This window comes from Trichechus manatus, unplaced genomic scaffold (genome assembly GCF_000243295.1).
Source record: "Trichechus manatus latirostris isolate Lorelei unplaced genomic scaffold, TriManLat1.0 scaffold00017, whole genome shotgun sequence".
Classification (NCBI taxonomy): Eukaryota; Metazoa; Chordata; class Mammalia; order Sirenia; family Trichechidae; genus Trichechus; species Trichechus manatus.
The window spans coordinates 4426324-4449845 of record NW_004443953.1 but is presented as its reverse complement, the minus strand read 5'-3'; the positions used below and the strand labels follow the sequence as shown (position 1 = coordinate 4449845).

The 23522-nt window shown below is 37.2% G+C and overlaps 1 protein-coding gene across 1 annotated transcript in view; it reads right to left on the bottom strand.

Moving 5' to 3' along the window:
- Nucleotides 1–1116: 1116 nt before the first annotated feature.
- Nucleotides 1117–23522, bottom strand: part of FHL5 (four and a half LIM domains 5) — a 36641-nt gene continuing 14235 nt past the window's right edge. The window contains exons 2-6 of the mRNA XM_004372406.1: nt 12964–13134; nt 11950–12124; nt 10816–10985; nt 6604–6790; nt 1117–1341 (exon numbers count right to left, since the gene is read on the bottom strand). Coding sequence (XP_004372463.1) covers nt 1178–1341; nt 6604–6790; nt 10816–10985; nt 11950–12124; nt 12964–13122 — 855 coding nt within the window. The 5' untranslated portion in view covers nt 13123–13134 and the 3' untranslated portion in view covers nt 1117–1177. The remainder of the gene's footprint in view (nt 1342–6603; nt 6791–10815; nt 10986–11949; nt 12125–12963; nt 13135–23522) is intronic.

Sequence of the window (23522 nt, the reverse complement as noted above, 5' to 3'; positions counted from 1 at the left end):
AGAAGAGGTGGGTGGTCCAGGTGTAGAAGAAAGCAGGGAGAGATTATCTACAGCTTACATTACTCTATTGCACTGCTTTGCAGGTCCTGAATTCTCAGCAGTGAATTATTCTTTTTCAGTTCTTATTATTACTAGACTTCTTTAAAGCTCACTTTTATGTCTATCCATTAATCATCTATGTAATTTTAGAAGGCAAAATGCATGAGGCTCAGAGCTAATTATGCATTCTATTACGCCTTGAGATATCTGGATGAAAATCATGTTCCAGCACTCAATCCCTTCCCTAAAACTCATTTCCACAAGAGATGATTTAATGATCTATTTATTTTAAAAGTTTGCCTGTAGGGACAGTGATTATCCTGGTTAGCTCCACTTTAAAGCATAGACTTTTCACTTCATGGAAACTATAAGCATTTAGAAAAATCACTGTGGCCTTTGAATATACATTTAATACCAAATGTGCTGAAAACCATGCTTTGGCTATCCCTACGTAGAAATGATCCCTTTTATACCTATGTAGAGTATGAGAACCATAGTGACGTCAATTTTCAAGTTCTATTGTTCAAACATGGGAATCAACCAGCTGTGGAAGCAGTGTGTATGAGGGAAAACTGCAGCTTTCTTTTTCAACTCCAAAATCAGGATGTGTGAACAATAAAAGAATGATAAAGATGACAGAAATCTTAAATCAATTTTCCCTAATCAGTTTTGTTCTACCAGTTAGAGCCAATCTATCACGTTATGTACAACTAACTACCTAGGAGTGTAAACATTAGTCTCATAAATGCCTTTCAATTTGATATCTTAGTTTTCCTTTACTCTGAAGTTTTGGGAAAAAATCAGTTTTTCAGAAATAACATCCATGACTCCTAGTTATAGGCCATATACTTGATTCCAGTGAAGAGACAGTGTCCTATGTTCCTAACAGCAGAGTGCAGTATTTTACAAGGAGATGTGCTTTTATGATTTAGTATATATTGATTTCTGTTAGAACTGTGCTTTTTTTTTCTAGCCCTTATAATACAGTTCAATCAGAATGTGTGCAAAAACTCTTCAGCTCTAAACTCTACATTAATATTTTCTAAAACCAAAGTCAAAAACATACTACGTCAACCAAGTTCTGGATTTAGTGAGAACAAAGGCAATGTGAAGCCCGAGTAGGGACATCTGTCTCCATCTAGATGTCAGTGTCCACCCCAGAACCACATTTGCGACAGAAGATGTCCTCATTCTGGGTCAGGAAGCCTTCCCCCACCAAGGAGATGGAGCACCTCCCACAGTTAAAGCAATCGCTGTGCCACTGGCGGTCTTGAAAGCAAATAAACTTGACACCTCTGAGACCTAAAAGGAATCAGAGAAAAATCATAATTGATTCTTTCAATGAATAGATTGAGTGTTCTACGAGGCACTCTTCTCGGTGCTGGATACGTAGCAGTGAACAAGACAATAGAAGCAAGTATGCAAAACAAACAAAAACTGCCCCCTCCTCCATTCTAGGATTATCAGCCCAAAGCAAGTTCCTCCCGTGTAACCTAACCACCTGTAAAAACTCATTGCTGTGGAGTCGATTCCGACTCCTAACGACCCTACAGGACAGAGTAGAACTGTCCCATGGGGTTTCCAAGGAGTGGCTGGTGGATTCAAACTACTGATCTTTTGGTTAGGAGCCGAGCTCTTAACCACTGAGGCACCAGGCCAGTGAAACTCTTTCATCACCTACAGAAGTAGTTAGAATCTGGATATAAAAACGACATTGTTTTGGAAATGGAACAGATTGCCTAAGATATATAAGGAAATATAATGTAGTGCAGTGGGAAGATAGTATAGTTTTTGGAGTCAGAGATATCTAATTTCCCCTTTCTCTATGTTTTCTTAGCTGTGAAAGGAATGTAAAACGAAATAAATGTTCACTTCCAAGCTTGGTGTCTGATGTTCTTAATAAAGTCCCATGGCCATGTAGTCCCCCAAATAGACCTTCATTTGGGCTATCATGCAGCTATCCTAACATGATGGCCTTATTACCACGCTCAGATACATCTTCAGCCTTGGGTTGTGACAAAGGTCTATAAGTCTGATCTACTCTAGCCAGTGAGACAATGCTGCTCAACAATTAGTATTTAAGAAGTCCCTTGTCATCTCTCCCTCCCACATCAATTTGGGCCTCATTTGAACCGTAGGGTTTCCAAGAAATACAGTAGAATTTGAGTCTTCAGTGAGACTCTGATCCTTTGCTTCCTAATATGACCCTAGGGTGCAGTTCAAGGAATTGATTTTGAGGAAGGGGTTGGGATGCCCTAGGTTTGGGCTTTTATTTGTTGACAAAGTTTTCTCCAAATGATCTTAGTACTATGATCTTACTGTAATTTACTTATCACCCAAAGAGTGTTCCTATGCTGACTCATACTTCATTCGGGATGTTGAAGCAAAAAAGACAAAAAGCATTCTATTTCAGATAAACTCTCCTTTTATTCCCATTCTAGAAATCTTACTTGATTTCTTTACAGGTAATTTCATAGTTCACAGAGAACTTTGCATCAAATTCTTCTACTTTTTAAAAATTATCTCTATAGTTTGCTTATCTATAATGTTATCATCATTAGTTTCCAATAAGAGTAACCCAATGGTGTACCAATTAATTCCCTTGACGTTATTCAAAACATTAATAGACTGTCTGCAGGACTGATGTTCTATATATATGTAAATCATCTCTGCTCATAAAAATAATTATTATACACATCTGGCATTTCACTGCTGATGAATCGTTCTCGATTTTTTTTTTTTTAGTAAACTTTGTACAAGTGGTAAATGTAAAAGTAATTCTTGTAGAATTTTACAGCAGGGATTTAAGAAAGCCCTAAGCCAACAAGTGAGATGTTTGTGAATTGCTCCAGTTTTGGATATGTTTACTCCTTCAGGTCATGAGGGCAATTTGCAGAAAGAAAGTGATCCAGAAAACAAATCTTTGGTACCTGCTTTATCTGGTTCCATTCACGCCTGACAAATCAATAGAATAAGTGTTGGGCACCTGACTGTGTGACGGGCACTATTCTAAGCACTTTATACATATTGCCTCATTTAACCCTCACCTCACCCTCATAGGTTAGAAGTTATCATCAACCCATTTTGCAGACAAAAACCGGGAGACAGAGAGGTTCAACAACTTGCCTAAGGTCACCCAGCTGGTGAGTGACAGAGCTGGGACTCAGGCCCAGACTATCTTCTTCACCTCACCAAACTAAGTTTGAATTTATCTTTTGTAAAGAATATAACCAGAAACATTAGCATCTATTTCTGAAGAAGTCACTACATTTGAAGCTCCTTTGCCATCTCTAAGCAGTTAGAGAGGGAAGTAAGCTAAAGTGTGATCCTGATCAACTCTTCATTTTACAAATTAGGAAAACGAGGACCTCAGAGATGAATCACTTTTCCACACCACACAGTAGTGAGAGGCAGAAGCTTATACATAAAGTTAAGATAAAATAGTATTTTAAAAACATCCTAATGTATAAACTCAACATGGGCTCAAACATACCAATAGTTGTGAGGCTGGCACAGGACCGGCATTGCTTTGTTCTGTTATAAATGGGTTTGCCATGACTCAGAGCTGACTCAATGGCTGTTAACAACCAACACCACCGTATAGATTGTTTCTTAAGATGATATATTGTTTGCATGACTGCCCATCTTTCAGAAGATAAATATATATGACACTGTCAGAATTCCTTACGGTGCGTTAGTTCAAATAGCTCAGCTTTAAAGAATAACTACTGGAGGGCCATGCTCTCTCTCTGTCAGATCAGATCAAGAAATAGTTAAGTGAGTTGTAAGTTTTTAAGGCATTCCAGTCTGGTATTTCTCAATCACAGAGCAAAAAGAATATTGAGGAAAAATCGTAAAAGTCCTTTTATACTGGATTATACCGTATTAATTACATAATACTACATTTGAACTGTTTTTGGGTCAAATCTTTTGTTCCTGATCATCCTTCTGTTTTAGTGCAGATCAATGGGATTTTTCTGCCTGAACCTAGAAAAGCCAGGCTCGCTGATTGACCTGCAATCATCCACTAGAAAAAATCATTTAAACACATGAATCTGTGATGGATCACGTTTGAAACTCATCAAGTTCAGGGCTGTCGGAGGCTCTTTACAAAGCAGTATTACCCCTTTGGGCCCTCAGAGAGCTTTGAAACCCCATATTAAGTTGTTTAATTTTCTCATTTCCTCACTGAAGCCCCCTTTTTTCCTGACCTAATTCAAGAAATGTGTTATAGAATAAATTGAATCGGAAGGGCTGTGATTGCAGACTCTACTAATGGGATTGCAGATTCTACTAATCCAAATACTGTTGGATTTCTGGAAGTGCCACTTTGTAATTAAAATCAGTGGAGATGGGGGCTTATTCTCTTGGCTGCAAGGGTTTCCAGGTGTGTAGAAGACAGAAGAGCAGAGTAGTCAAGAGCACAAGCTCTGGAGTGGGAGACTGCCTGGGATTGCTAACTCAAGTCTTTGCAAGGACCAAGGAGGTGGCATAGCTGAGTGCTGGGAGCAAGGCGTGAAGAATGGAGAAGGCACACCCCACACAATGGGGTGGCCTCTCAGCTCCACACCATAATGAGCCTGCAGGGAACATGGAGGCACCTCTCACCCATGGCAGGCTCTTTATTTAATTTTGGCTGCAGAGATGGATTTTAGGTTAGTTGTTTCCAAACATGTACAAGCCAAACATAACACATCTGCTGGCCAGATGTAACCTGTGGGCCAGCTAGTGATTCAGAAATACATGGTGTCTCTGTATAGACAACCAGGACCCGACTTTGTTTGCCTAGGTAACTCTCTCCTTCCCTTTGCAAGTTAGTGAAAGCTTGCCAAGTTGCATTGGAACTCTTTTCTTTCTTTGGAAGATACATGGAGATTCAACTTTTATTTTGTGATATATCTGAAGATGGAGGAGGAGGAGGAAAGGAATAAAATAATCTTTAAGTTTATGTTATATAAACTGAAGTAAAATAGTGAAATATAATCTGAAATACTAAGAATGGGACAAGAAATACAGTTCTGTCACAATACTAAGTGACTATAACTTGCCTGAAAGAATAGCTAGGGTGTTTCTCAGATGTCATACTAGCTTTAGTTTCTTTACTATAGGATTAGCATTTTAGAAGTATCTCTGAGGAAAATGTAATGTTTTTTGTTTTTAAACCTGGAAAACCTGTTTAACATGGATCGATTTACCGTTTGTTACTTTCAAATCATTTCACATGTATTTTGTCTCTTCAGTAGAATGCTATCTTGTTTTCTTTCAGCTATTCATAATTAGAACTCACTGGAAGTGAATAGAAAGAAAAGAGAATAATACATTTGTTAGAAGCATCTTAAAATGAAGTTTAATTAATTCCTGACCTATGCCACTCTAATTATTACAGCTTCAGACGTTTTATGCAGTACTTGCATTTAATTAAAACCTTTTCTATTTTAAGGCTGCTTGGTCCTTGCTTGGAATTAAGCAGGAGTCTGATTTATTAGTACCCTTTCCTCCCACCCAAATCCTTAAAAGTTCTGGCTGAGATCAGGCCTCCTTGTTAAAGTCTTCTCTAACTCTGTTCTCTGCCTTCCTTGAGCTAGTATTTTACTTAGAGTCAGTAACGTTAGGTTTAGTACTTAATTACTCTCTACAGAGCATGTTGTTAGTTGCTGTCAAGTTGGCTCCAACTCATGGCAACCCCGTGTACAACAGAATGTAATGTTGCCCGGTCCTGCGCCATCTTCACAATCGTTGGTATGCTCAAGTCTGTTGTCATGGTCACTGTGTATTTTGAGTGCCTTCCAACCTAGGGGGCTCGTCTTTCAGCACTATATCAGAAAATATTCTGTTGTGATACATAGAGTTTCCACTGGCTAATTTTGGGGAGTAGATTGTCAGGCCTTTCTTCCTAGTCTGTCATAGTCTAGAAGCTCTGCTGAAACATGTCCACTATGAGTAACTCTGCTGGCATTTGAATTATTGGTGGCATCGCTTCTCGCATATAGCAACATGCAGGCCAACACAGAATGACAAACTGACAGGTGGTGGCTACAAAGTATAGCTACCTGAATTATACTCTGTACTTTCCTTGATGGGTCTATGTAATATTTATATTTACATATGGTATCCATGTGTGCTTATCTCAAAAGGAACAAATGAAAGATTATCCATTCTTTTTCTTGCATTTCCTAAATTAACTATATGGCATTTTACATAGTCATAACCATCTCATGATTTTTTGTTGCTGTTAGCTGCCATCAAGTCAGCCCTCAACTCATGGTGACCCCGTGTACAACAGAACGACACCGTGGTGATCCACTGGTTTTCAATGGCTAACTTTTAGAAGTACATTGCCAGGCCTTTCTTCCTAGTGTGTCTTAGTCTAGAAGCTCCAATGAAACCTTTTCAGCATCATAGTAACACACAAACCTTCACTGACAGATAGTAGCTGCACATCGGGTGCATTGGCTGGGAATCAAACTTGGTTCTCCCAAGTGGAAGGCAAGAATTCTACCAATGAACCACCAATGTCCCCACTGTCTCATGGTAGGAGCAAATTAAAATGAAGAAAAAACTTACCAGTAATGGGTTTACTGCAGGCTGCACACTTTTTGGCATAAAGATGGTTGTAGCAGTCCAAGCAGAACGGATAATCATCTCTGGACATTAACTCTTCTTCATAGAGCTCTTTCCTACAGCCACTACACAGAAAGCACTCTTTATGCCATGGCTGGTCATGAAATGTAATTCCACCTGAAGTTATTACCTGCCAGAGTATCACAAAAAGGATGATGACTATGGGAGCCACTATAATTCAGACTTTATCATGATTCTCTTCTATGCCCACAAAATGAGATTTGGGCTACTATATCTATCCCAAACCCTGGTGGTACAGTGGTTAAGAGTTTGGCTGCTAACCAAAAGGTCAGCAGTTCAAATCCACCAAGTGCTCCTTGGAAACCCTATGGGACAGTTCTACTCTGTCCCATAGGGTCACTATGAGTTGGAATCAACTCAACAGCAACAGGTTTATTTTTTTCTATCCTAAGAGGGTATTTTCTTCCTTTAAAACTTCTGTGATTCTTTTGAATCAATAAGAGAAGCAATGAGGCCAAAGGGATAAAATAAAAACGGTGAGAAACGAAAAATTTTCTAATTTTCCTCCTATGATGGAATAGAAAAGAGGCAGGGCTATATTGGACTTAGGAGAATGAAAAGAAGTTAAAAAAATATTGACTCCCTTGCCTATCCTTCTCTGACTTTCTTATTGGTCTTCAAAGATCTGCCATTAAACCTACAGTATTTCCTACACTATGTTCTTATTTCCATGTCTGACTTTTAAGGATGCTGGAGAAAAAAAATCTACTTTTGCCTTAAAGGTCTATATTGGGTCCAAGAGATCTAGCAGCAGCAACCTTGAATGGAATTTACAAGCATCGTTATTTACTAATAATCACCAACATGGCTTAAGTGTTTTTTTCAGTCCTCAGACCTCTTCTAACATTCTCAATGGCCTTAGGTGGTAGGGAATATTACCTTTACCCCTTTAGAGCTGAGCAACTGCTGAGGGTTGGTGTGACTAAGTTATTTGCGCATGTTTACACGCTATCAATTGGCAGAGCGAGCTTTCAAACCTTTACAGCTTACGCCACAGCTTGTGTGGATTAATCATTAATATAATAGTGAGGCAAGATTACCTTGTACCGATAAAGCAGTTAATATGTCCTTGTCAGATGAGTGAATAAACACTGAGGGAAAAAATCTTTGGGAAGCAATTCCAATATTGCATCTAGCACAAATGGGTGCTGTGGGCAACTGCGTGATTTGTTGGCTTTAGGACTCTATGTAGTGGGCACTGGTTAAGCACTGAATCTAAGATGTGATGCTCTAGGGTTTTCTCTGAGATGCTATTACTCCTCATACGATAATATTTTTCTAACGCAGTTTAATCTGTAGATTATATTTTTTAAAAGGCTGAGGCATCTTTGTTTAGAATCAGATGGATACAAATTGGAAAACTCTTCTTGTGCAGCCATTTTTAAGTTATATCATTTTTCAAATCTATGGCTATTGAGCTCCTGGAAATTGCTGTGGAGCCTGGAATGTGTTCCTCTAAATACATTCTGTTGCCAGAAGCAATGCGATAGCTGAGATAGTTCCTATGAACTTTTTATTTAAATTAGTCAGATGTAGGAATTGCAGAGCTCATCCTAAGCCATTTTATTATTGACAAGCTCAAAAAGGTTCATTTTTCTATGATCTAGGTTTTTGAAAAAAAATTATTCTAAAGGTATTTTTAATCTTACAACAAATATCTTAAATATTAAAGCTATTTGATAGAAAAGTTACATTTTCCCCAGAGGAAAAAAGTATACTGCTTTGAATATGTAAATGAAAAAGCATTAATGGTGTATGTGAATAAAGCAATTTAAAATATCTCCTATTGACTTCAAATGCCTTCTGGCTGTCACAGCAGAATTCAAAATTCCTTTGATTTATTTGGTCAAATGATTAGCAGGCAATGCTTAAAAGATTTGAAACTTGTAAAATGTATTCATGGAAAAGTAAAACTTGATATATACACCAAAGACTGTTTAATTAGGGAGAAGAAACTCTGGAACGTTAAAAATATTGCATGTGATTATTCTCCTTTTGAAGAAGCAGGCTGGCTAAGATGAAATCTAACATCTAAACTTGACTTTGCCACTGATTGATCACAGGATCTAGAACAAGTTTCTTTTCAGGCAAAATGGAGGCAATAATGTTTTTGCTTTTAGTAGATGACAGATAAAGAATTGCAGGATATATTTAACTCTGTTTGGACCCTGAGGAATTTGAATTCAAAGCACTAATAATTTGAGGTCACTTAACTTTTTGGTAGAAAAATAAATTTTAGTTTCACAAAATAAAATCTATGAAAAAAGTTCTAAGGATTTGGCTGTCAAGCAGGTTTTGCTTATTTTGTTTTATATTTGGACTTTGGTTGGAGTTTTGAAAAAAAAGAAAGTTTTTCATCAACTTGGATCATCTTGATCAGAAACATCTATATCCAGCTTTCCGTAAAGGACTTGTGAGTTTAAAATTAAATAGAAAGCAACCTGGTATGTCATGATAAACATTTCATAAATTTTTGATGACTTCAAATCATGCCCTATATATAGGCACAGACTCCTATAACCTGGGAAGCGCCAGTGCTTTGCCCCAGACAACCCTCAGCACTGACGGACTAGAGAAGTTCCCCTCTTGAACCTTTATAGCATCAAAAGAAACTTTATACTGTGTGTCTGATAACTGCTTTTAAGATAATTCTCACAAGTCTTACTAGTATTTTAGCGTAAGTATTTAACAAATGTAGCCTCAAAATTGCCAACTTAGTTGTCCCTCCAAACAGTGAGGTTAGCCTCCCCAATTTATTTCCAGGATCTCTTTATAAATGTATGTCATTGATTCAAGTAATTCTTTGGAACTTTATATGTCATAGGATCATAGGTCCCCAACTACTGCTTGTAAAGCCATTTTCTAAGTCACTCACTGTTTCTGGTACAATAAAGGAGGTCTCTGAGTATAAGATAATCAAGTCATGTTACTAGCAACTGTACTCTCCAGCTTTCGTTATAGTGTAATTTAATAATTATAACTTAAGGAAGTAGATTGATGTCTCCTCAGATGCAGTACTGTTATTACACATATATGTAGAAGATTACTTTGTGTATGTGTGTGTATGCGTGTGTGTAGGCACATGTGTGTGTGTTTGTGTATGCCTTTGTAGAAAGTGGTGGTAAGATACCCAGCCGTCTAGATCCAAGTATACAAATGGTCTCAAGAGTTGTGCCAAAGTAGTCCATAGGTCAAAACTGTTAAGAAACCACTGTACTGATCCAATGTGTTTTCATGATTCAGCTTGCTCATCACAATTTATAATGCCATTTTAAATTTATGAGGCCTCACGGGTCAAGGATTTCTTAGAGAACCTCAACATATTTTTTGGAATACAAACAGACTTCATCAAGGTGATAGAAGTTAATTTTTTCCCATAAAACCTTAGAAGATAAAAATGAATTGGATGAAGTTCAGTTCAAAAAATGACTTTTTTCCTATTGGAAACTATGTTTTGAATGGTCAACCTCGTCAAAGCCTGTACACGATAACTTGGAACTGGAGGCAAAGGAAACCTCCTCGCAGTTAGTCTAGTTCAAATGAGTGTGAAATCCGCCTCTCCTCCCTACTTCCTGCTTGCTGCCTTTATGTCTACTGAATTTCCCTGGTGATCTTGTCACTCAATCTTAAGCCTACTGATCTCAGGAAATCCAAAAGCCTCAAATCAAGAAGACATTTGCACTGCTGAAACATGATGTGAGGAGTTAAACATCCTGTTTCAATTGCTTCCCTCAGTCACTCTGTAAACCAAATTTCTATTTCTCTGAATCGGTTACACTAAGTGGATCAAAAATTATTTTCTTAGAAATACTTTGTGTTCAAAGAAACTTGTGCATTTCCTCAGAATACATGAACTCTAATTCAATAGCAGTGAATAGAACTGGAATTTCAAATTCCAAATATCAAATTTGGAATATGAAACTCATGTTCTAGGTGGAATTTTATGACTGATAAAAATAGATGGTCATTCTCACAGTGACAGCTAGTGGTTTTGGGCATGTAGGGATTCAAAGCTAACATGAACTTGTAAAGACAAATATAAGGTGATAGTATCAGCCTACTCCAAATATACTGGTGCAGCCAAAAAGACAGGTCTGGAAGGATCTACATGCTTCATCCTCTTTAGATGATTACCTTCTTACAAAAGTTGCAATAGTGAGCAAATTCCTTCTCAAAACACGGCACACAGTAATTGCCACTTTCTTTGGAAATTACAGGCTTCGTTCCTATTGGTTGTCGGCAGTGCTCACACACAAGGCAGGTTTCATGCCAGTAGCTTCCCTTAAATTCCATTTTGCGAGAACCTGTACTCCAAAAACAAGAACCCTTTAGTACAAGCCAAGCATAATTTATTTTCTTTAAGCAAAGATATGTCAAATTACTTTAAATATATATTTTAAAGTGAAGGTGTTGAGGTAATTGTTCTCATGGGAAAATAGTATTTTGTCAGTTCAAAAAAATGTTCATCTGAAAAAAAAAGGTTAATAGAGTTCATCAGCCATGATGATGGTGAATCACTATTTGTCTGATAACTCTTTCAAGCCCACATAAACTACAATTTGGAGTTATGAAAGAACTTTAAGTGGAGATTCAGGCTGCATATAGTTTAGATAAACTGTCCCATAATAATCAATCCAGAGATATTAGGAATGCACAAACTGGGGCACAAAACTCCTGAGATTTATGTTATGCAATTATGGTCTAATAGAATATCTTTGAATCCATAATAAGAAAATAAGAAAGCATCATATTCCTATGCCGCTGTCTGTTGGGATTAAGAAGATGATCAAAATATAGAGTATTAGTGCTTGCCTAAAATGGAACAAATTATGTAGGTCTTTGTCTTCTCTAAGAGAGTAACGGTGACTGACTCTCAAGCTAGTTGGTGTCAAGCTACAAAATGATGGTTAGTCCTATTCCCCTATAACGAAAGTTTCTCCCTGATGCCAACGGTTATGCCTAGGACAAGGTGTTTAATGTAGGCTTAAAATTGTTGGTATAAATTTGATCTTTATCTATGGTTCAGATTCTGGTTCAAAATGTTTCTGTGAATTAGGTTTCATAGAAATAGAACACTAATTTACCTATTCAAGATAGAATGAATAATCTTTTTTATTTCTAAAAGACACTAAATGAGTTCAAGAGACAGCAAAAACAATGCCTTTCTAAAAACCAGGGTTTTGTTAGCTGCTGCATTCTTCATGTGCTTGGGTTTATTTAAACCCATTGCAGCTTCTGTCAGGGACTGGAGATTCCTTGTGATCTTACCAGGCATGATGGTCTTCTTGCAGTGGAAGCACTTGGAGGAGCACTGGTTAGAATAGCACTCTGTACACAGCAGTCGCTCATCCTTGGCAGCAAAAGGCTTTTCCACCAGAGAGTGATTGCATTTGGCACAATTGAAGCATCCTCCATGCCAGTGCCGGCCTTTGTAGCAAAGATCCTTCAGGACAGTAAATAAAAGTTAATTAAATGTGTTTGTGACAAAATAGGCTGTTTTATAAGACAAAACTGAGCACTCCTGGGACTCTGGTACTAGTAGGTTGTGCTGGTAGCTTGAGGGAAAGTTGTTATTGATATTGTTACCCATAGAGAGGAGACTCTCTGGGGTAATTAAGAGCAAGAGCCTGGGGCTTTCTTGGTTGTTCACTAAAGGCAGCTGGAAAATAAACTCTTTGCTATTTCTTCAAGTTTCTCCTATGTTCACTCTGTAAACTACCAAAGAGATTTCTCATGGAATGATTTTTATTTTTAGGTTCCAATATCCTATTACTTTTGAGACTTTATTAGACAAACAAAACCCTGACACCACCTAACTACAGCAAAGTCAAAACAGGAAAAAAGAAAGAAAAAATATACAATAATGAGCACTGTAAGAGGTATGGGCAATATGTGTGAGTGAAGATGAGGCTGCTTTTGAAATCAGAAAACATGTATTTTGAATCTTGGTGCCTCTAATTACTTACGTATTTATTTATATATGCTTGTCGTTCCAGAAATAACTAAACATTGTAGCTGTGTGATTTTGGGCAAATAACTTCTTTATGCTTTAGCAACCTAAACTACCTCATAAGATCATTGTAAGGATTAAAGCACAAGTTATAGTTCATAGTGCTAAGCATAGTGATGGAACTTGATTGATGGGTAACTTTTAAGATCCTTATATCCAGTAGCAGAGCAATAGAAAGAGCATTAATAGTCAATGCTAAAAGAAAAGAGACATTTCAAAGCATTTACCTGCTGTTCATATGCAATAATTCTGTGAACTGAAGTGAGACCTACCTTGGAATCTGATTCAATGGGTTCTTTGCACTCCTCACAGTAGTTAGAAAAGACACGATCATAACATGAAACACAGTAGAGATGGTCATCCTTTAATACATACTTCTTCCCAAGAAGTGATGCTGTGCAGTACTGACAATCAAACTGAGTAGCTGTCATTTCGGTTCAATCCTGTGAATGCGAAAATAATTTATATAGGTAAAAACAAAACTTTATTTATAAAATAAATTATCAAGCCTCAATATAATATGTCAAGCATTTAAATAAATTTATATTTTCTAGACAGAGAAACCTCCACTTTAGGAAAATATGCATGTAGTCATGGTGACACTTGGGGCGATTTAGGAAAGGCTGCTGATCCATCTTGGCAGTTGCTGTGTTTTTGTTAACAAAATGCATGAAGCAATCAGATTGTGAAAACATCTTGTATTCATCACGCACTAATGTGGAAATCAGTGAGTATGATATGTGTTGAAATAGGGTAGCTTTACCTCAAGGATATAAATATGAACTGTTGTAGGGCTTTCATGAACTGTCATCACTTATGGTCTTGCTGGAGAGTTCTAGAGGGGGAGTCCATGGAAATAACAATAATCCTTTTTACTCTACCTTAAATAGAAATTAACCATCAAGTATGTTGCCATTTTCGAGTGCATTACTTTATTCCACACATCTTTATTGGGTACTTAATGAGACCCCATGGGGCAGTTCTACCCTGTCCTATAGGGTCACTATGAGTCGGAATTGACTTGATGCCAACGGGTTAATGAATGTTCTGGAGCATGGATCGCACAGGTGTTTTGCGATTGGCTGCTGACCTAAAGGTTGTGGTTTGAACCCAGGAAGAAAGGCCTGGCAACCTGCTACCATAAAGATTATAGCCAAGAAAACACTATGGAGCATTTCTACTCTGTAACACATGGGGTCATCATGAGTCATAACTGACTCTACAGCAATGAGTTTTGTTTTGTTTTTATTTTACTGTTTTTTTAAATATATTTGTTTTATTTTCATAGCAAGGTGTAAGGTATAAATTTTTTTCAGCAGCGAGGAGAAATAAAATTATTACATACACATATTCATTCATCTCTTGAAAGTAAACATGATTTTAAAAGTATCTACCTATTTATCTGTGTTGGGAGTAACAAAAAGGCCACCCCCATGTTCGATGATTCCCTGGTAGGACTCACAGGACTGAACATACAGTTGTGCTCAGAGCTATTATTTATTGTAGTGAGAGGATATAAAGCAAAATCAACGAAGGGAAAAGGCACATGGGATGCCTTCCAGAGGAAACCTGACACAAGCTTGCGAGAGTCCTGTTTCAGTGGAGTCGCAGAGGATGCACTTAATTACTCCAGCAATTAAGTGAAATATTGTGTACCAAGGAAGCTCATAGACATTAGAGACTCAGTGCCCAGGGTTTTTATTGGGAGCTGGTTACATAGGCACCCTCAGTATAGCATGTACCAAAATTCCAGACTACCAAGAAGGAAAGCAAGTGTTCAGCATAAACCATATTGTTTGCAGAGTGAGCCACTCTTATCAGTTCTGGGAATGAAGAGAACCCTCCTGAAATCCAGGTTCTACTTTACAATCAAGCCTTTCTAAGGATCCAGGTTTGTTTTTTTTTTAAATGAAGATTCTGCTTAGTTAGTCATTAACTCTTCCTATAACATATGCCCTCCCTTTTGGACATCCTGCTATCCTGTAGTTTTAACCAACAAATATGCGGATGACTCCAAAATCTCTGTTTTGCCGAGATCTTTCTACTAGCTTTAGCTTGTACATCCACTTGCCCCCTGGTATCTCCATTTAAATGTCCCACACCAGGCTGGCCAAATAAAACTCTAGGCAGGTGAAATTCAGTCTAAGCACCATGTCTTTGAGACTGGTGGTGAGCAATTGCTCAGATGTAAAAGCACAGATAAGACCATCAATGGTAGAAAAGGGATATAGTCTTCATATATTTATACCAGAACAAAACATATGGATTTCTAAAGGCATGGATTATTTGTTCAGCATACAGGTTGAATAAGTATGGTGAAAGGCATTGAACATAAATTTTACAAGGTATTGAACATAAATTTTTCATTTTTGCCAAAAGCAGTACCACTGATTTTCCTTTGAAAATAGAATTTTTCATCTCTGGATTTACTGGAATACATTAAGAGTTATGAATATTGTCCAATTCTCCACCTCAGAAATTTGTTTTTTAATTTTTACAAAATCACAAGATGAGTTATTATTATGATACTCCTTATAGCATTGCTGATGCTAGTCTGTATTTACTGTATTTGAACTGTTATTCCCATACATTTTGCCTTTTCCTATTTTAGTGATAAAATTTCTAGCAGAGTGCCTTGCTGAATACATGTCATCATTAACTCTATGTATTGCCATTTTGCTACACTACTCTTCACTACGAAGTGGAGAAAAGACTGAGGATTTGGAACATGTGGTTCTTTTCTCAGGAAAAATGAAAATTTGGACTAGAAAATTCCCAATGGAACATGGCTAAAATCATCTGCCAGGAACATTGAATTCCCTGTTTGATTAATTCCAAGGAAAGGTCCCTTCCTAGTTAATATAAACACACTCAAAGGGTTACCGAGGGCTTGGAAACAGGAGGAAAATGGATCAGATTCCCTTGAAAGGTTTTAAAATACAAGTTTTATTCACATTTATAGTGATCAAGTGATCTCCTAATAGTGATATAAGATATATACCTTTAACTTGCATCACTTTAAATGCAAAATGTCACTATCTTTATTAATATGATTTTAGTTTTAGATATATATAATAGCACCATGTAGCATGGCCTCTCAGGAGTTGGGAATTCCCAGGTTATTTTCATATTTAGAGGGTCTTAGTATGTTATAAGATGAAAAAACAAAAGAAAAATGGTATTACAAAGTTATGGTATTTCAAATGTTTGTTTTAAACAACATGTTAAACCCAGTATTACAACAACTATCTCACTTGGTGATCAGGCCAGATGTCTAAATATAAGACCATATAGTCCTTCTTCCACCCCTTCCTAACCATATAACAGGCCTTGCTCAATAGAAAATTCTTAACAAAATGGAACAGCTTTTCCTCATTGTTTTTGTAAAGGAGAGAGGCAGGTACTATACTATATATATCAAAAAAAAAAAAAAAATCCTGTTGTCTTTGAGTCGATTCTGGCTCATAGTGACCCTATATGACAGAGTAGAACTGCCCCCATACGGTTTCCAAGGCAGTAATCTTTACAGAAGCAGACTGCCATAACTTTCTCCACAGAGTAGCTAGTGAGTTCGAGCCACTGACCTTTTGGTTAACAGCCAGGCACTTAACCACTGTGCCACCAGGGCTTATTCAGTTCTGGTTTGTAAGAGCAACACCAAGGAGTTGGGTTGAGTGACAGCATAGTCAGTTTAATGTCTTAAACTCTTGTGATTTTGCAGTTATAGGCCTAGACAGTGAGAGGAGTCCTGGGCAGTGCAATCAGTTACGAGTTCAGCTACCAGCCAAAAGGTTGGTGGTTCAAACCCCCTAGAGGTGCCTTGGAAGACAGACCCAGCGGTGTGCTTCCAAAAGGTCACAGCCTTGGAAACCCTATGGAGCACAGTTCTACTCTGCACACATGGGGTTGTCATGCATGAGTTGGAATCAACTCCATGGCAACTAACTACAGCAACACAGTGAGAGCAGACTTTTCGTGCAGGTTAACATGTGTTGAATATTCAGTGATATTTGGACTCCCTGCTCTAAAGAAGCCTGGATTCTCTTAATTTAGCACCAACCTTATTCATAGGGCACATCATTTGAAATTAGAGGACAAACTGAATTTTTACTCTTTAATTTTGGGTTGGAAAAAGATACTAAGAAATTTCATCCTCATTTCATGAAGTACATCATTTAACATTGAAGTCCAATTATAGTTTCTTAAAAATGTTGCTGTTGTTAGGTGCTGTGACGCCGGTTTTCGACTCATAGTGAACTCATATGACAGAGCAGAACTGCCTCATAGGGTTTTCCAGGCTGTAATCTTTATGGGAGCAAATCGCCAGGTCTTTCTCCCGCGGAGCCTCTGGGTGGGTTCAAACCGTCAACTTTTTGGTTAGCTGAGCACTTAATCTTTGTGCCACCAGGGATCCTTTTCTTAAAAATAGAGATGTTATGATCATTTAAGTAATACGCTTTCCACTGGAACCACACAGAGTTATTTAGGGAATGAATAGGAGATTGAGAAACTAGAGAGGAGCTCTAAGCTCTACTTTGAGAGGGAGAATTTTCAAAGAATACTTCAAGGATGTTAAACTGTTGGAAAACAGGTAGAAAGGAAACAGGGAAGGAAGGGAGGGAGAGAGGAAAAGAGGAAGGAAGGGAGAGAGGGAGGAAAGAAGGAAAAAAGGAAAGAGGAAGGGAAAGAAGGAGGGAAAGAAAGAAGGAAGGAAGGATCTTGATTCAGCAGGAAAGGAAGGGGAAAAGACAAGTAGGAGGATGCACGGGATCACATCTGAAATTGGATAAAGGTGAGTCCTGAGTTGAGAACAGATTTTCAGCTGGATATATTTAGGGCAAAGGAAGACGTTGAAACGATTTTAAACAATTTGAACCTCTAAAACAAGCAGTTCTAAATGAGGAGGGAGACGGAGTGAGCAGAAGAGGTAAGAATATGAATTTTTCCAATCATATCACTTTTCTTATTCTTCCCTAAATCTCATCCTGTACTTTCTCATCTTCATCGCTAGCATTAATATTTTTGTAAATACTCAGGGAATAACTCTACGTCTCATCCAGAACAGCAAGCCAAATGGCTTGTTTTTATTCATTTCCTAACAGCTAAAGCTGTTGAAAAGAGAATGAGGACTATGTAATTCATATCTCAGGAACCTCCATCTGAGTGTTAATTGGCACAGATATTGGGTAATTTTCACATTCAAAGATTTACTACCCTTGAGCAAAGTTGATTTATAATTATGAACTATAAGAAATCTTAATATTAACACTGTACTTCAATTGAATATCATTCAACTTTTCTAAGTGTGAACTCAAAAATGCTATTCATCCCTTGGGGTATATCAATTAGAATTCTCAAATTTCCTTCAAAGTCATTCCGCAGTTGATACAACATTTAAGTTCAGAATTTTTGTCACTGCATGCAGGTGTCTTAGAAGATCAATTTAGAGGTACACTGATACATCATCTGCATATTTTAGGTTGTTAATGAATTCCTCCAGTCCTGATGCTGCATTCTTTACATAGTCCAGCTGCAAAGATTATTTGTTTAGCATGCAGGTTGAATACGTATGGTGAAAGGATGCGACTCTGCCACACACCTTTTCCAATTTTGAACCAGACAGTATGCCTTTGTTCTGTTTGAATGACTGCCTCTTGATCCATGTACTGGTTCCCCACGAGCACAATTAAGTGTTCTGGAATTCCAATTCTTTGCAATGTTATCCATAATTTGTTATGATCCACACAGTCGAATGCTTTCACATAGTCGATAAAACACAGTTAAACAACTTCCTGGTATTCTCTGATTTCGGCCAAGATCCATCTGCTATCAGCAATGATATCCTTTGTTTCAGTCCTTTTCTGAATCTGGCTTGAACTTCTGACAGTTCCCTGTCTATGTATGGCTGAAGTCATTTTTAAATCATCTTCAGCAAAATTTTGCTAGCATGTGATATTAATGATATTGTTCAATAATTTCTGTATTCTGTTTGATCACCTTGGAATAGGTACAAATACGGATCTCTTCCAGTTGGTTGGCCAGGCAGCTGTCTTCCAAATTTCTTGGCATAAAGTGAGCACTTCCAGCGTTGCATCTGTTTGTTGAAACATCTCAATGGTTATTCCGTCAATTCCTGGAGCCTTGTTTTTTGCCAATGCTTTCAGTGCAACTTGGACTTCTTCCTTCAGTACCTTTTGTTCTTGACCATATGCTACCTCCTGAAATGATTGAATGTTGAACAATTCTTTTTGGTACAGTGACTCTGTGTATTCTTTGCATCTTCTTTTGATGCTTTCTGTGCCATTTAATTTTTTGCCCCTAGAATCCTTCAATATTGCAATTCGAGGCTTGAATTTATACTTCAGTTTGTTCAGCTCTTTGAATATTTCATTATAATATTTTACCTTGTTTTCTTGAGCTGCCCCTTGAAATGTTTTGTTTAGCTCATCAACATCATCATTTTTTCTGTTTGCTTTTTCTACTCTGTGCTTACGAGCAAGTTTTAGAGTCTCTTCTGACATCCATTTTGATCTTTTCCTTCTTTTCTGTCTTTTTAATGACTTTTTGCCTTCTTCATGTATGATGTCCTTGATGCCATTTCACATCTTTTCTGGTCTTCAGTCAGTAGTATTCAGTGTCTCAAATCTGTTCTTGATATATCCTCAAAATTCAGGCAGGATGTATTCAAGGTCATACTTTGGCTCTTGTGAAGATGCTTTAATTTTCTTCAGCTTCAATTTGAACTTGCACATGAACAATTGATGATCTGTTCTGCAGTCGGCCCCTGGCTTTGTCTTGACTGATAATATTGGGCTTCTGCATTGCCTTTTTCACAGATGCAGTTGATTTGATTGCTGTGCAGTCCATCTGGCGAGATCCTCATATGTAGTCGTTGAAAGTGTTGGTGAAAAAAAGTATTTCTGATGAATAATTTGTTGGTTTTTCAGAATTCTATCATATGATTGCCAGCATCACTTCTATCACCATATTTTCCAACTACTGATCCTTCGTCTTCATTTCCAACTTTCACATCCCAACTACTAGTAGTTATCAATGCATTTTGATTGATTTGATCAATTTCAGACTGTAGCAGTTTGTAAAAATCTTCAATTTCTTCATCTTTGGCATTCGTGGTTGGTGTATAAATTTGAATAATGGTCGTATTCACTGGTCTTTCTTGTAGGCATATGGATATCAACTTCTCACTGACAGCATTGTACTTCAGAGTAGATCTTGAAATGTTCTTTTTAATGATGAATGCCACACCCTTCTTTTTCAATTTGTCATTCTGGCATACAATTGTTGCATTCAAAATGGCCAATACCAGTCCATTTCATCTCACTAACACCTAGGATATTGATCTTCCAGTGTTCCATTTAATTTCAATGACTTCCAATTGTCCTTGATTCATACTTCATACACTCAACATTCTGATTATTAATAGATGTTTGCAGCTGTTATTTCTCATTTTGAATCGTGCCACATCAGCAAATGAAGGTCCCAAATGCTTTACTCTATCTGCATCATTCAGGTTGACTTTACTTTGAGGAGGCAACTTGTCGCTAGTCATATTTTAAGCGCCTTCCAACTGAGGCGCTCAACTTCCAGCACCATATCACACTGTGTTCTGTTGCTGTGCATAAGGTTTTTATTGACTGATTTTCAGAAGTGGATCACTAGGCCTTTCTTCCTAGTCTGTTTTTGTCTGGAAGCTCTGCTGAAACCTGTCCATCATTGGTGACCCAACTGATATTTGATATATCTGTGGCATAGCTTCTAGCATCACAGCAACATGCAAGCCACCACAGTATGACAAACCGACAGGCAGGTGGTGGAGTGGACTATTACAACATTATTATTACAATGATATTACAATATTATCAAAGGGAGAATGGATAAACAAAAAGATGTATATCATATGACATATTGCCATACAACAATAAATCAAAAGACCAATGGGACAAAATAGAGAACAGGTCAGAACTACACATATCTGGAAACTTGATATATAAAAAATGGTATTTCACTTTAGTGGGAAACAGAACAAATTATTCAATTATTGGCTGTTTACATGTACACTGTACTCAAAACAATTCCATCATCAATGTAAAAGCAAAATTTTAAAATATAGGAGAAAATTTCTATTATCTCAGGGTAGAGAAAGTGTTTTAAGAAGATATAACAACACATACCATAAAGGAAAAAATTAATAATTTAAGAAAATTTACTCATTGAAACATACCATTAAACGAGTGAAAAAATAAGTAGCTGATATTTGCCACTCATATAACTGACAAAGCATTAGAATCTTACTATGTAAAACATGCCTATGAGTTAATAAAATAATTAAAAATAAGTTAATGGTAAAACAGGGAAAAGACATATGCAAATATTTTTCATTTTTCAATGACAAATATTTTTAAAAGCTCAATCTATTTTTTTTTAATTTTATTTTATTGTTGAATTCAGGATGCAAATCAGGATTATGTAACTTGTGGAGTTAAAAGGGGAATTGGGAGTGAGCACAGACGTTTCAAATATATAGGAAATGTTCTATTTCTTAAACCAGAATGTAATTTCTTATGCTTTGTATATATATCAGAAATAGTCTTTTCTATATACGTAATGTTTTAAAAGATTTTTGAAAACTGAGTGGATGATGAGTAAATAGAAGTGGTATGTATTAAACCATTCTTTCATTATGTTTGTCAATGGAGGCAATAATCCAGATGGATGTAGCTGTATTCAGAAAAGGATTTTGCGTGGTATTGGTAGTCATGGAAGCTGTTGTTGAAACTGTACAGATCTGAGGATGCTTGTAGACTAAAGAAAGGTTTGACTGCTGAGAGAGACATTGTAGGTGTAAGAGAGGAGGAGAGGGACAATAAATTTCTCTTTTTCTCTCATAATACTCAGTTACCATGGAACTGTTTAAAATGAGGCGTGTTTTTGATATGCACTGTGCTGATCAAGGACTGTCTGTACGTACATTATTACTTTCCTGTCGTAGGTCACAAGTTTCTAAAGTGAGAGGGCTTTTCCTTTCTTATGGTGAAGTTAAAAATGTACTAGATATGTTTTGGACCTTCTGATTTCCAACAGTGGCTCTATGTTGATGTATTTTTGAGGAATTTTATTTTCCCTTCTTATGGTGAAGTTAAAAATGTACTATATATGTTTTGGACCTTCTGATTTCCAACAATGGCTCTATGCTGATGTATTTTTGAGGAATTTTATTTCTCTATGCGGTAACTTGAGGGAGTTGAATTACCAAATATCACTATTCTAAGTACCAATTATAAGATATTCCATTGATTTGATTACAGATTTTTGTTCCCCACGGGGATAGGAAATACTATATAAAATAATTACATTGATTATGTATCTTAAAATAGAGGATATATAGTAAATGGTATGTAAGACAACTTCTAGTTCTAACATGATCTCTAGTTTTGCTAAATAGCTGCAAATAATGCTGTAACCATTACTTTCTTTGCATATATGTAAAAGTGAACTATTTTTTAATTTAAAGTCTTTTGGGCTTTGTCACTTAATTTTCTTCTGGTTATTCAAAGTGGCTTCACTCAGCCTGTATAAAGATATCTGTGCTCATCCGGGAGTGATGCCCGACTATTCCAATTGTCCATTCAGGTCTTTCATTGATTCTGTAAAGCAGATTTGTTTCTGCTTTTATTTAGGGAAGAACTTGCAGAATTTAAAGCTAAATGGGGTAAGGAATATTAAAATACTCTAGGGAAATATCTGTATAAAATGTTGAAGTCTTTGAAACTTGTGTGATTGATATACCAGACTTGGAGACCGAATCTGGGTGAAGAATCTTAATTCAAAATATACTTAGCTGAATTTACCTGTGGCCATTCTCACTTTCAGGATTTCAGTTTGAATTGGTGCTCTAAGAGCAGACAGGGTGCTGTTAGCCAGTCAAGAGCACTTTTGAAGCCTCATTGAGCAGGGTATACAGCTCTATGTTCTATAAAAAGTTAAAGAAACCATCTACTATGATAGTTATACAATCTCTGTAGTCTCCTAAGGTAAATGATTCAGTCATCCTACTCTCCCTCTCCTGCCCCCACTCTCTACACATGTACCACAGTCTATTGATTTCACCTCAGAAGCATTTTTTGAATCTTAGTTTAGGCCCTCCTCATGTCTCTGATGGACTATAGTGGCTTACTGTAATTAAAGCTACTTCTTCTATTGAGTGAAACCAAGGGTATTTCTACTACATGACTTTTTCTCTCTAATTGTAAGCTCAATTTCTTTGGGGAGCTCCAGAAAATTCTCCACAATACCCAAGAAAAATCTTTCTCAGATTCATCTGATCGTCTCCCTTCCCTGGTGAAAAACCTCCAAGAGTTCTTACTGGATTATAAAATAAACCCTAAGCTCCATAACTTAGCCTTCTCTTGTCTACTTTTCCCACTATCTCCAGGCTTTTCCCACTCCTGGACTCTCCAACACACACACACATGCACACACACACGTGCCACCTATGTTTTAAAAACAAATAAACAAAAAAAATATGCCCATTGTGTGGAGTTGATTCCAATTCAAAGTGACCCTATAGTACAGAGTAGAACCCCTATAGGGTTTCCAAGGAGAGACTGGTGGATTCAAACTGCCAACTTTTTGGTTAGCAGCAGAGCTCTTAACCACTGTGCCACCAGGACTCCACTTTAAATGACTCCATAGCCTTCAAATATATCACATCCTTTCAGGCGTTTGGGCCTTCACACATGACATTTCTATCTATATTATCCTCCCCCTTGTCACCCGCCTACTTTGTCCACCTCATAATTCTCATTATCAT